At 36.2% G+C, this 14,994-nt stretch overlaps 1 protein-coding gene across 2 annotated transcripts in view; it reads left to right on the plus strand.

The window, feature by feature from the left end:
- Positions 1-9,968, plus strand: part of mafa (MAF bZIP transcription factor a) — a 181,277-nt gene extending 171,309 nt beyond the window's left edge. For both annotated transcript variants that reach the window (XM_067419728.1, XM_067419729.1), the window contains one exon: positions 6,373-9,968. Coding sequence is in view for 1 of the 2 variants with exons in the window: in XM_067419729.1 (XP_067275830.1) it covers positions 6,373-6,391 (19 nt within the window). In the remaining variant the exon portion in view is untranslated. The remainder of the gene's footprint in view (positions 1-6,372) is intronic.
- Positions 9,969-14,994: the final 5,026 nt, after the last annotated feature.

The raw sequence follows: 14,994 nt of genomic DNA on the forward strand, positions 1-14,994 counted from the left end.
ACAATCGGCTTAAGAACGTGCATATAAACGCACTCAAAGTGTTCTTTTCCTCTCTAGGCAGGTATTTTTTTAGGTTTATTTGTCAAAATGTTCTTTTATATATTTGTGTGATGTTCTGTGTTTCGATCGTAGCTTTTAAATGTTATGAGAGAACGGTTAATTTACGAATGTGTAGTGTAGCCTAGTTTTGATCACTTTATTAAAAGTGGTGGCTGTGTGCCTTGTGCAAAGTAAAATAAAAATAGTCTTAGTCTCCTGCTGACTAGTGTCCTGCCCTTCCCAACCCGTTTATACCGTTTCTTTTTTACGGTCTATGGTTTACACACACATAGATGATTCGACTATCGGTCGACCATAGAGAGATTCGAAAATTCTGATTCGAATGTGTAAATCCTTAGTCGGGGACACCCCTATTACAAAATATATATTTTTACATTATTATAAACCTAAACTTTTATTTAAAATAAATAAATAAATAATTTTCATAATTTATTTGACTTCTATAATAATCTGCCAAAGTGTCTTCTTTAAAACGAGACCAACCTGAGGTCTATATTCCAAAGCATTCTTGAACAGTCATTTAAGTTTGTATAGTGCATTGTCATGTCCATGTGAAAAAATGAGTTTGTTATTTAAACCTGCTTTTCTCAAAATTCCGTTCCTAAAAATCATACCGACTACCCGAATTCAGATAACCATAACTTTGTTTCAGACAAACCATGAAATAAATCAAATATATTTGAAAAGGACCTCAGCTTTCAAAAACTGGAAAAAGGTCAAATTTCACCATGTGGTGGGTTTTCGTAGATCACATCACAAATATGTATGTAAACATTCCATAATTAAAGTTTTTTCAAGTATGGAGACAACTGAGGAAGCATTCAATTGCATTCTAGGTCAAGTCTGTGGCAAACCTATGTCTGGGACGGAAGAGAGATTACTGGACTTTATGTTGTGTTTTGTTTTCACTTATTAGCACGTTACAAGAGCTACAGGCTGAAACATACAAAAAACAATTATATAAACAGCCAGATTTTTACTGTACCAGAGAAATTTGCCATGACAGTAACATTTGTATGTTGCAGGTTTGCAGGAACTGTAAATTTTTTGCTCTTAAAATATACCACGAAAAACACCAAAATTACTATAATTGACATTTTGATTGTGTTACTTGGCATACCCTCCCACATTCAGCAAAAGAGACAGGCGGCAGCAGCACAGTTCTCAGTGAATGCTGATGTAGTAGACGCATAATGGCAGACAGTGATTATTATACTGGGGCTGTTTAAACGAGACAGGGGATATTAACAAACTGGTGTGTGTGTGTGTGTGTGTGTGTGTGTGTGTTTGTGTGTGTGTGTGTGTGTGTGTGTGTGTGTGTGTGTGTGTGTGTGTGTGTGTGTGTGTGTGTGTGTGTGTGTGTGTGTGTGTGTGTGTGTGTGTGTTTGTTGCATTTATTCAAACCCTCTTGCAAATTGATTGATTCGTATGGGACTTTTTTTTAATGCTGAAAGCTTATTTTCTTAAAGTAGCAGTTACCGTACATACATGCCAAGCAGAAATAAGAGTTTTTGCCTAATGGCCCACCCACATGCAGGAAAGTGTGGGGAAGCATGAATCATCCAACTGTAGCCTTCATCATTCCCAGCCCTGTCTTTTGGATACAAACATGACTGAATTTAAAGCATAGAGCGTTTAGATGCTAATAGTTTTCTGAATGACCATGATGCTTCAAAACAAGCTCTCTGCTGAATACATATGGTTGTGTTTATTTTTCTAAATGTCAAATGGTATAATAGATTATTTGAACAAAATCTTATACATTTTGTTAAATTAAGGGTCATCACCAGGGTTTGAATCTGTAGAGGGTACACACACACACACACACACACACACATGTCTGGTTCACTATATTTGTGGGGACTCTCCATAGACATAATGGTTTTTATACTGTAAAAAACGTATTTTCTATCCCCCAACACTGCCCCTAAGCCTACCCATCACAGGAACATTCTGCATTTTTACTCTCTCAAAAAAACTCATCCAGTATGATTTATAGGCCTCCTGAAAATTTGGGACCGCTGGCTGGTTCCCACAATGTAGGTAATCTCAGGTTTTACTATCCTTATGGGGACATTTGGTCCCTACAATGTAATATAAACAAGGGCACACACACACACACACATGTTTTGTTTTTTGCCATGTTGGTACTGTTTGCAGCAGGTCTTAATTCTTTTGCTACTGTACTTTGAGCTGAGTTGAATAGTAAATTAACTTACAGTTTCCTGCAAAAGTGCCCAAGTCTAATTTGAGCATAAACATGCAAACACAGGTGCGTATGCATATCATACACATACAGATAAACATACACACACTTTTGACACCTGGTTTTGTTAATATTATGGGTCACATGTTTTTGTTGCCAAATTGAATAACTGAAAAAGTATGCATGTCTATCTGCTTGAATTAGTCTATATTGATCACAGAGATAGCATTATTTGGAATGAAGGTGGTTCAATATAAAATGAAATAAATAAAAAATAGCTCAGATGTAGTGAACTACTTTTGCCAAGTTGCTGTAGCTTAGCCTGCTACATTTCCTAGCTACCCCCAGCTTCAGTGTAGTGAAGCTGAATTTAATGTAGAGTAACTGGTATCTTAGCTCACTACATTTTCCAAATAGCTTGCCCAACACTGCTCCTTGTGCCTGAATAATTAAATACACGTGCACACACGTGTAATTTGCTGTGATTGTCCAGCCCTTGCCCACCTGCACATCCCAGCTGATATACAATGTAGTTTTCATTTGGGTGGTCACTCTGCATGTGAAAGTTTGAAAGGGTTTTAAATCTTCAAAATCAAGTAAAATGACTCAAAATCAAGTAATTTAAGCATGCCAAAGTCAACTTTAATCATATAAAATGTAATTTCCAAACTGCAAAATTGTGGCCGGTGAAAATGCTGAGTGGCTAGTTACTTTGGAAAACCACTAGCCACGGTGGCTGGTGAGCAAAAAAGTGAATGTCAAGCCCTGTGTGCTTCATCCTTACGTCATCGCGTGACAAAACACACCTCTACAGAATGTGTAATTCAGTAACCCTGCCCACCGACTCATGAAGCTGTTTGGTCGATCACTAGCACACAGCAGTAATGTAGAAGAAGATAGCAAGATATTGTGGAAGAACACAGTCGCTGCATAAGCTTCCTTTGTATCATAATATTAGGAATGTGTGATACTTCATTTATTTTGAATGAAGTTCCAGCTCACGTGGGGAAGACCGTGTACATGTGTCCGGAATCGATTCATTTCACTGCGGAATCGTTTTTAAACAAGTCTCAAGTGCTGGATTTGCAGATACTATGTTGTGCCTTATATATTGGATCCAACAGAAATGGTGCAACAAATCTATGTGAGTAAAACGGCTTTTTTATATGTAGTAGCCTAAGGGTGCGTTCACACTTGTAGTTCGGTTCGTTTGGTTAGTTTGGTCCGGACCAAAAAACAAAAACAAACATAATAGTCCTGGTCCGCTTAGCGTTCACACGGGCATTTTTAACAGCGAACCTAAAGTTATCGAACCAAAGGCACAGGGAGACGCTCACAACCTGATTGGTCGGCTTATATGACGTAGGAGCTCGTTTACCGAACATGCAAAACAATGCTGTGTGCGGATTACACGCGCGGGCATATTATGCGTGTACATATGGCATTATTTTTTACCAGAGAACTCATTAAGAGCTCATGAAATGTTCACAACATTCAAAACAACGCTGTGTGCTGGATTAAACGCGGTCATTTTATGCGTGTAACACATATGGCATTATTTTTACCAGAGAACTCATGAAGAGCTCATGAAATGTTCAAAACAACGCTGTGTGCTGGATTAAACGCGATCATTTTATGCGTGTACATGTGGCATTATTTTTACCCGCTGAGAACTCATGAAGAGCTCATAAAATGTTCAAAACATTCTAAACAGCAGCAGTATTTCCTCCGTTGTGCAAAAGAGACGGCCGTTCTGTCGTCTGTCCCTGCTAATAATGGGCAACACAGGAACTTTGATGAGAAGAGCCAGGTATGCTTTTTGTGTGTTTTTTTCTAGCATTTTCGAAACATGCTCGTCAGACCAAATATTGATGAGGCTCTTCCTCGTTGCTCTACGTTTGCCCTCTAATGTTAAAGTTACTCATTTTGGATAACGTACACCGATCTTTCCGCGTCGTCAAATCAGCTGCATTATGCGTGGCATCTTGTGACATTATACGTCCGGTTTTTGGTCCGTTTACATGTCTTTGGTCCGTGTTGCGTTCATATATCAATCGAACCGCACCAGAGTTCGTTTGGAAGCGGACCGAGACCCATCTTTTTAGCGGTCTCGGTCCGCTTGTTTGGTGCGCACCAGAGTTCGGGTGGCAGCGTTCACATATGTTCAAATGAACCGCACTAACCGATCAACCGCACCAGGGTTCGTTTTAATCGAACCAAACATGACAAGTGTGAACGCACCCTAATAGTAGCCTGGGTAGGGGTGTATTTTCCAGATGAGCTACCAAAACGTACGTCCGTCGGCAGAAATTCTTTCATGATCTGGTTGCGCACGTGTGTGTGTGTACGTGCACGCAGTTCACGCCTATATCGACTGATTCTGCAGGCCATGTAATACAGAAATAATATTCCTATCAATCACAGGTGGATGAGAAATAAATCATTGTGTTTGCTTGATAAAGACGATTACGAGCCCTGTGGTCAAGAAAATCTTTGCAGTTGCCGCTTTCAAAATAATCTCTGCCACATGTGAACGGAACTGTCAGGGGCATAGAAATGACAGCGGAGCTGAAGCTCATTAAATATGCACATTTTATCCAATCCTAGCCATGGGCGTTTACTTCCAAGTCTCCATTGTGTCATGCCCATCAAAACCCAGCTTTCACAAGACCAGTGAAAAAACCAGTGTAGAAAACAGCTAACTGGTTAACAGAAAGTTTTAAACTTTATACAACTGTTATAGATTTAACTTACATTTAATTAAATTTTACCATAAAATAGCATTAAATTTACAGTTTTTGGAAGTGAAAATCGTAGTATAATTTAAAATGAAAAAACGAAAATTGACATTCCCAGAATTCCCTGTGTGACACTTCACATTTGATGGATTTTCATTGAAATAATTTTTGGAGAATAATGTTTGGAGTTTTTCTATTTTTTTATTTTTTTGGTAATCAGTTATGTACATTAGGGTTGTATGTTACATCTAATGTTGTTAAATTAATTTTTATTGCATTTTTTTTTTCATGTGTGTAACCATGATGGCGTTTAGTGTTTGTGTGAATGACACTATGCACCTTCTATTTATCAATATTATCCTCCTAAAAGCTGCTTGTGATAAGCTTTGATTTCATCATGTGATTCTGTGATTGCTAGTAATCAGTATATTTAAAGTACATAACAGTTGTATTTTAATAGGTTGGTCATTTAACATTATTTCAGTTGTTCAGGTTATTATTTAAATTGTTCATGTTATTTACTGTAAATTTAACTTACATCTCTAAAACCTAAAATGGTGCTACTGTGTATTTTTACAGTAAAGTTCTGGTGACCACAGTTGCTGTTTTTTTACCGTAAATTTTACAGGGAATTTTTTTTTTTTTTGTTTCATGGGAATTTCTACATGTTTACACAGTGCTATCAATACATCAATATTGTAGTGCTGTCAATATGTTGGTATTGCACATTTTTGGTGTGTATGAAAACATAAATAAATGTACGTGTGAACCAAACTTTTAATGTAAAGATACACACATTCTCATGAGATCATGTTGGAATGCAAAGATATTGTTTTGATACTGTTTGGCATTCACCATGTTTCAGCTCAACAGTTTATCTATCTATCTAATCTATCTAATCTATCTATCTATCTATCTATCTATCTATCTATCTATCTATCTATCTATCTATCTATCTATCTATCTATCTATCTATCTATCTATCTATCTATTTATTTATTTATTTATATAATATTTTGGAGAGGTGTTTGTGAAGGAATTCAGGTAGCAGACATTAGAGGTGATGAGCATTCTCCAGTGGCACAGATTTAATTGAATCTGAAAATGGTGGTACCCCAAGCGGCGACCGCTGTCGCTCCTAATCAAGGTGTAGATGATGGTCGACTCACTCTCGCAGGGTGGTCACCCTACTTTTTGGTTTCTTTTGGACAAACAACCACCCAAACAGCCATGACTCACTTTACATCCCTGGCAAACTCACTTCAGAGAATGTCTCCTCTGTCCCACATGCACACAACCAATTACTCATCTATGTCTCTTTCTTTTCTTCTACCTCCTTTCTATTCTCCTTACTTTCTCTCACTGCAGATATCACAGTGGCAGTTGACGTGATGACTCCCAGCACAAGGCCTTCCACAAAGCACAAGACCTCAAACTCTCTGAAGACGATGCAACGAGAATCGAATCCATAATTCCCCCTTTTCCCCTGGCACTTTTCTTAAGAGCCGAATCCTTTGATAGATCCCTTTTCCTCGAATTGCACCTGGAGCTTCTTTTTTTCTACAAATAAACATATCAAACGGAAGAAAAACGGAGTGAAAACAAGACTTAAATCAGAAGACGGCTAACCTTGTGGAAAGAATGCTATCCTGCTGCTGGAAACACTCTTTTTCTTTTCAGGTGAAAAACATCAGTGCATGTTACTGTTAGTACATCAGCAGACATCACTTCACGGGCCACACTCAGCATCTTTGTAGGTGACTTTCCTCCGACGTTTTAATTAATCACAACCAGGTATCCATGTTTTTTTTGTTTGTTTTTTTAATTTCAAGTGTTTGCTCTTTTTTTCTCAGTTAGTCTCAAGCAATCATTTCAAGTTAATTACAAATACAAAGTTAAAACAAAGCATTTTAATTAAAAATATGTTACGAAACTGGCAAGGATTTTGTATCCCGACCTATTTTGTATTAATCCCAATCTGGTTATGTACATACTAATTATTTTAAACCATGAATGCTTGTAAATCTATACAAATACAACAAAATTAATAAGAACTTCTAAAACTAAGAAGAAGAAAAAAACATAAAAACTGAATGAAGTTTGCTCTTAGTCAAGCAAAGTAATTTTATTTTTGGGAGTAAGGACTTGCTACACATACACACCAGTAGAGGAGTGGCCATTAGTAATAAAATAATCTCTGTCCTACTTGTATCATATACTGTATATCACAGAATGTTTGGCGATAACTGAATTAATATATAGCACATTACATTTATTTATGAAAAATGTATATAGTTATAACTCTGTCATCAATTACTCACCCTTAGGTTGCTCTGTATGTCTTTTATTTCTTCTGTATAACACATAATGGGATGTTTTGAAGAATATTCTTAAATAAATATTAGTCTGTACAACATAGACACTTTATTCTAAGACTCTGAAAAGGAACAAACACTAAACATATTTCCACAGCTCTCAAATCTTATTTGTATTTCCACATATTTTAAATTGCCGCTCCACATTTGGTAACAAAAAATGCACGATTTAGTATAGCTGGCATTACATTTGCATGGCAAGATTAAAAAAAGGGAGATAAAAAATAAAAATCCATATGACCAACATGAGGGTGAGTAAGTGACAAGTTTTAGGGTTGATAGAGGCAAAGAAAATATATAAAAGAAAAGAAACAGACAGCATTTACTTTAACCATTCAGTTACTTAACATATTACAGAGTTAGTACAATCTTTGTATAAAAATATTATTATTATTATTGGTTTGTTTTCCTTCCTCTTGTCTCTCATCTCTGTGCATGTGAAAAATTAGAGAGCTTTAACCTACGTGTGGCCCTTCATGACTCTATGATTGACCCATTAACCTGAATTAGTAGGATGTGGGGGATTTTGGACCTCTTGGAGGTAAATCCTTCAAAAATAATCTGCATTCATTCATCTCTGGGACACTGGCCGATGCCTAAGATGGTGAATGGATGAACAGCCTTGCCTTTCCGAGTTTAAGCATTGCAGACCACTTTTGTAAGGGATCACCTGGATTATACACAAGCATAACAAAAACTTGCCTGGTTCTGCAGACATGGTGTGTTTGAAGACGCATGAAGTGCACGCAAACACGTAGACAACTTTCCGAGGACCTCATCATCACCAACACCTTCTTCCTTTTTGTGAACGGCGAATCTTTCAGAGACCAACTCAGCCAACGCACTAACATGAGTCCATAAATTAACACTTTGACTGAACTGATAATGCTTTGGCTGGAACCACAGCTTAAAGACATAGGAAAGTGGAAACAAAGAGATTAGGTTGTGTACATAATGTAAAACTATTATCTATAGTAATCTGCATGCTGATGCATAGCTGAAAGAGTACTGAAAGATTGGTCAAAGGCAAAAACTACATTCTAGATTAAGTGGTTTAAGTTTTAAAGAATTGTCAAATTAATCAGTGCCAGTTTTTCATGTCACCTCTTTTTTTCTATTCCAAGTTAAGAAAGTTTAATGCAGTCTTCATTGAAGATGAAACCAACTAGCAGTCGAATAATCAGTTTACGTACAGTAGCTCCTAGCAGCACAAGGAAAATGTGAAGTGGGGCAGTCCAATTAAACAGCAGCACACAGAATGGTGCAGGGCAGCTTGCCAAAAGCCATCTATTTTACTGGTGTCATAAGGGATTAATACATCTGAGTGAGTCACTTACTAGTGACAATTAGTTCGCTTTGAGAGCGAGTGCTCAGACGGTCGCCTCACAGGGAATGAACAGACTGGAAGTGTTCTAATTCACAGATTTGACCTTTATCTAAATCACAGCATCTATGATCCACACTTGAACCGGATTTGATCCAGATGTATAGATTGCAATTTAATACTGCTTTAAAAGATTCTAAATCCATATTCCTATAATGTCACAATTCATTCAGAAAGATCACACATCTGTCTAGTCAACACAATCTCATGGTAATGCGTATCAATAGTACAACTGTGAAATGAGTTTTGGCGTGCAAATGCTACAGAGTTTTTCGCGTGCATATGATACGCACTTTATGGCATGCATATGACATGCTCTTGGGTAGGATTAGGGTGGTGTGATCGTGTATTCGTACATATAATACGTCATGAATTTCGTATCATATGCACGCGAAAAAACGCACATACCATATGCAACTCATTTTGGGGTATACATTCCACAAGATTGCACACTCTTACTATTTATATGCGTTTTCATGCGATCGGGCTCGTCTAGTTTGCTCAACATAAAATGTTATCAAATCCATTTGAATTCAGTTTTACAAAATAATTAATACAGATTTATTTTTATATGAACTTTAGTTTGTTTTATTAAGTTTATCTATATTAGCTTAATGACCTGTCACTCCATGTCATCATAAATAATATGTTTAAGGAGTGCTCTTTAATTGAATACTATATTTTACCAGGCTTTCTGATAAAATACCAAGCATATCAAAATTAAATTAAATAAAAAAGCACTTAAAATACTTTTTTTTTTTAATTACTATTATTTAGTATTGGTTTTTCAAAGAGTGCTGTCGAAATGTGCTGCACCGAGCTGTAAGCTAAATATTACCTAAACAGACAGACTACATAATGGTATTGTTCACTGTGCAAACAATAGGCTGTTAGTGTAATTAAAGGTCAAGAAATATTACTCCTATACCCCGAGCTGAATTAGATTAAAATGATGGATATCCTGATGGTAGGGAGGGAATTCTAGGTGTGTTGTCCCATTTCAGATTCACCTCCCCCATTCTCTGCGTTTTCTCTATCACTGCAGGAGCCTAGATCACCCCTTTGTACACTCATACACAAACATGCACGGCCCCTCCATTTAATCAAGTGCTGGGCCACTCCTCTCTCCTTCACAGACATGCAAGCTGTCAGGACAGAGCAGCTCATTAATCTCCAGCCGGGGAGGCAAGAGCAAGTAGGGGAAATGGGCAGAGATTTTTTTTTTTTTTTTTTGTATTTAGAAAAAAAAGGGGTCAAGTTAATAAGAGCTATCCTAACCATAAGATATAGAATAAATTTTAAAAATAAGATTTTTTTTATTATTATTACTTTTTTTCTTGAACAAGCAAAAAAAAAAAAAAAAAAAAAAACAACAAAAAAAAGATACGACTACAATGTATTGTTTGTTTGTTTTTTGTTTTTTTCCAAGTCATCACCAGACATGAAATCTGTGGTTGTGGAATTCCACAGAAAGCCCTGCAGATTTCCCCTGAATAAAAATAAAAATAATAATAATTAATTCTGTACATTACTTTTAAATATATTTGTGTAATTTAGATAATAGCCTTTAAGGCTTTAATCATAACAAGCTGTGTCATACAGGTCATTATCAGTAATAGCATGTATTGTGTTATTATAGGAAGCGATATTACAAAGCTGATTCTTAGCAGGTGAAACTTAGCAGCAAACTGTGACTCCACAAACAGTAAAAATCCCTAAGAGGAATGTAAGATGGCAAAATTAGCCATTGTGTCCAATTACTATTTGCTATTGCTCTTTGGATTAATGTGAATCTGATTATCCTCTGGTTAAACTCTGGTTATCCTCTTATTCTGTTCAAGTGTGACATTTAAGGTGATTAACGAACATCATCTGTACAGTATTATTGTTAGAGATAAGTTTCAGATTGCATGAATGTGATCTGACATCTTTAAAATGATCTCTAACCACAGATATATGCACATGCTCATGCCATGTTTGTAAAGAAGTGGATTTGGTGGGGTAAGCCTTTATATATTGTAGCTTGAGTTAGAACTGTAAAGATTAGGGGCTGCTCGGAAGCAGACATGGTTTAGGTGAGGGTTCAGGAGGTCAAATGGATTACTCATGCAGGCCGCTCTGTAATTCCAACTCCTCCGTGGCGCCAGATCCTTCTCAATCGCCTCTCTAAATCATCACACCCAAAACATCCATCCATGCAAGCAGTCATCTCCAAACATCACTCAAGTGTCGTGGACGATTTGCTCTTCATTCCTTATTTTTTAAGGGAAAATCTGTTGAATGGGTTTAAAATATGGTAATGTGTGTAAAAACAAAATAACTAATAATAATAATAATAATAATAATAATAATAATAATAATAATAATAATAATAATAATAATTAAACATGCAAGAGGAGTGGGACAGGGATTGAAACTATTGCCCCTATAGCCTGAGTGTGTGGACCCATGATGATGCTTTTTCGTACCATGCCCAATAAATACTTACCGGTGGCCTGTTTATGAATCAGTATATTGATTTTACTGAATCTTTAGAACTTTCTTTTGGAGCATGTTCCACCTTCGATTAAACCTTTTTTTGTCCTTCTGACATACTATATTGCCAAAAGTTTTGGGACGCCTGCCTTTACATGCACATACATTTTTATGAAATCCAATTCTTAATCTGTAGGGTTTAATATGGGCTTGGCCTACCCTTTGCAGCAATAACAGATTCAACTATTCTGGGAATGCTTTCCACAAGGTTTAGAAGTGTGTTTATGGGAATTCTTTACCATTCTTTTAGATGTGCAAGTAATGATGTTGTACAAGATGGCCTGGCTGGCAGTCTCTGCTCTAATACAATGGGTTGAGGTCAGGACTCTGTGCAGGCCAGTCAAGTTCCTTCACTCCAAACTTGCTCATCCATGTCTTTATGGACCTTGCTTTGTACACTGGTGCAAAGTCATGTTGGAACAAGAAGCGGCCATCCTCAAACTGTTCCCACAAAGTTGGGAGCATGAAATAGTATCCTGAGAGCGACCAATTATTTCACACATGTTTGTAGAAAAAGTATGCATGTCCAAGTGCTTAATTTTATAGTGATATGAACCTGAATTCAGTGATTTGAAGGGTTGTCCCAATACTTTTGGCAATATAGTGTATCACAGTATGTCACAAGCCTGTAAACCAAGCCACCAAGTTGGGACCACCTCTTTTAAGCAACTGTTTAAGCCTTTTAAGTTTTAAGAGGATGAGGATTAACCCAACTTTCCAGAAATCAACTAATTTTTCAGGCCTTAATTTAGGTCATCCTTTCTATACCTGCCTTGCCCCAAAAAAGTATCTGAATTTTTTTCCAAGTATAATTGGATGACTCTGTTAGGAGAGTTATTTTCTCGAAAAAATCAAGATCCTATAAAGTAAACTGAAGGGAGTAATAAATTGTCTGGAGACAGGTGAATTTTAGCTTGTGCCATTTCAGTAAGCAGTCTGACACCTTAATTTAGTCGATGCACACCAATGCCTGTTCATTCGAGAGATGAGCCATTTAAATTTGGCATAAAGGGGAGGAATTCTTATTCTATAAAGCTACTCAGCACACCACTTTTTAATGTCAAAGGAAAAGGCAAAAAATAAAAATTTTACTATTCCCTTTTCCAAATAACTTTGACCAGACCAGATCTGTTTGTTTCCTTGATATTAGCATGTTTGTGCATTATCTGCGTGGTTGACCATGAAGAAAAGCATGTGGTCTCCAAATGCGAATCTGAGTTTTTTGAATTATAAAAAAAGAAGGTCAGAGATGAAGGTTTGAAGCTCAGTTTAACGCAGAGTACATAGTTGAGTGGCCATTGAATCATTTTGAATACAAGTAACTAGTCATTTGCTAGGCTTTTTTTCTCAATAAATAAAATGAATAAAATAGAGGAATTAAGGGGTGCAAATAAAAATCGAGGTCAAACTATAATTTTCATTTTTTACGTACTGCCGCTTGGGCACAATTAAAAAGTATTGCTCCTGTTGTAAAGCTGTCTCTCCAGGGGCTCGCTCTTTCAGCCAAGGTTAATTAGTGCTTCCCCATTATTCCAATGTTAGTGTTAAAAGTGTATATTACACAGAGGCCTGTAGCCTGGCTTTGATGAGGTATAGATGAGCGTAGGTCATATCCTGAGGGTAATGTAAGCTGGGAAATAACCATTGTGTCATATTGGTTCAACACCTACTGAAGGACGGAGAAATCCCTTCACTACTTGACTGGAGTGACCCCTGCCACAAGTTTTATAGGATATCACATAAACATGCCCCTTGACAAACATTCATCTCTAGATTCTCCCATGGAGACTGATAAATTATTGCACATCTGGTAAGAAAATATATGGAAATGTAAAGAGGAAAAAAAAAAAAGGTTGGGGTGAATTATTTGCATGTTCATAATAAAGCCTGTCAATAAAAAAAGCAAAACATTGGCTTTGCTTTTTGCAATAATTAAACCCCTTGTGGAATTTGCCATTGACTAATATTACAGCAGTATCTCAAGGGTTTGTTAATCAGTGTCTTCCATATACAAATGTGCTGCACTCTAATGCAATCTTCTTCTAGACTATTTGTCATTCTCTGGGACAGGTGGTCTACTGTATCTCTATGACTTCTTAATTTTTCCTACTTTTGGACACAGAGAGCCATATTGTCCTTTTTGAGTATACTTTAGATGCTAATACTAGTTAGAGCAATACCTTACAATTCAGGGTCTGACAGATGTCATGACAGATCACAGTAAAAACACCCTTGTCGATAGGTCTTCCATGATGGATGGAGATGGTGTGGGTGTTGTTCAAGTTGAAGTGTTCCAGAAAGAGAGGCAGTATCCTCTATCAGTGCTCTTAAGTGTTTGGCTTTTGGTTTGAAGGTTTCATTCACTCTCTTTAACATGCATGTCCTGTATGTCCTTTGAACTGCATCAAGCAACCTTTCCATCTTCACGACAAAGAATGAAAGCCAAACAAAAAAGCAAAACAAAGCAGGAAAAAGGGAAAAGCTCTCTTTCATGCAGGTAACTGTAAATAATTGTATGAAAATAACCCAACTATGCATGTTGATACATTAGCAATTTGTTCAGGTACTTTTTGGTAATCGATTCAAAGCTCTAAAATGGCATGTATGGGGGAAATATACATAAATACAGTATTGAAATGACCATGTGGGAGAGGGGAGGTGTGTGTTTTTTTGTTTTTGTTTTTTTTTTACATCATGATTTATTCATTAATATTTAATGTATTGTTAAATGATTAGTTGAGTGTTTCGTCTGTTTAAATTACCTGGGCCATCAACATTCTGTCTATTGTGTTAAAATAAGGTTGAGGCAAAGCAAATCTCAAGTCTGTTTGTTTTATTCTGCTGGTCATGGGAATGTTGGAGGTCTCTATGGAACCAGTAGTCATAAGAACAAAACACAATTGTGACATGTTCTAAATTTTGAGTCAGAAGTTGCAATGAGTGGTTTAAGTAGAAATTTACTATCAAGCTAAACACGATTGGACTGTTTTGTGTTATTTCTGAATAAACAAACTGTGTCAGTTTTATTACAAATCTGAAACAATAAATATTTTGAGAGGCTCATTAATATGGTGGGACAAAATACAATTGCAATAGTCAACCCAGTTACAAATTACTGTATAGCAATACAAAGTTAATGAACAGATGACGTTGAAAGATATAGTGCCACTGACTGAAATTCAGATTAATTGTTGTTGTTTTTATTAACATACTCAACCTATTTCTTTATTTCTTATTTACTATATGTTTAGAAATGTTCATTCTAATGTTTATGTTTATTCTAAAATGTATCAGCATTTAAATGGTCATTTATTGGTTTGTAGAAACATTAAAGTTCTTTATAATTAAAAGGCTAAGAGTTTCCTTTTTAATGTAGTGTATAAAACTATTTTCCAGTGACTCAAAATGTTGGAGAAGGTCACAGTTAGACAGTGCTGTCCATAATACTGTGGTAATGATTATAGTGAGCAAAATATATGCTGATTGTTTTATACATATAAGCTCCAAACGTATATGATTTTCACGAGAAATAAGAATATAAGAATTTGTCCAATTGATTTGATTAATCTTAATATTTTGATAGTGTCATCTGTCATTCGAGAATATGCATTGCCTCAACCATAATTATATTTATCATCAATGGAAACTTTCTTGTTTCTTCTATATATTAGTATTGTTCATTTTATTACATATTTG

The sequence above is a fragment of the Pseudorasbora parva genome, chromosome 16 (genome assembly GCF_024679245.1).
Source record: "Pseudorasbora parva isolate DD20220531a chromosome 16, ASM2467924v1, whole genome shotgun sequence".
NCBI lineage: Eukaryota > Metazoa > Chordata > Actinopteri > Cypriniformes > Gobionidae > Pseudorasbora > Pseudorasbora parva.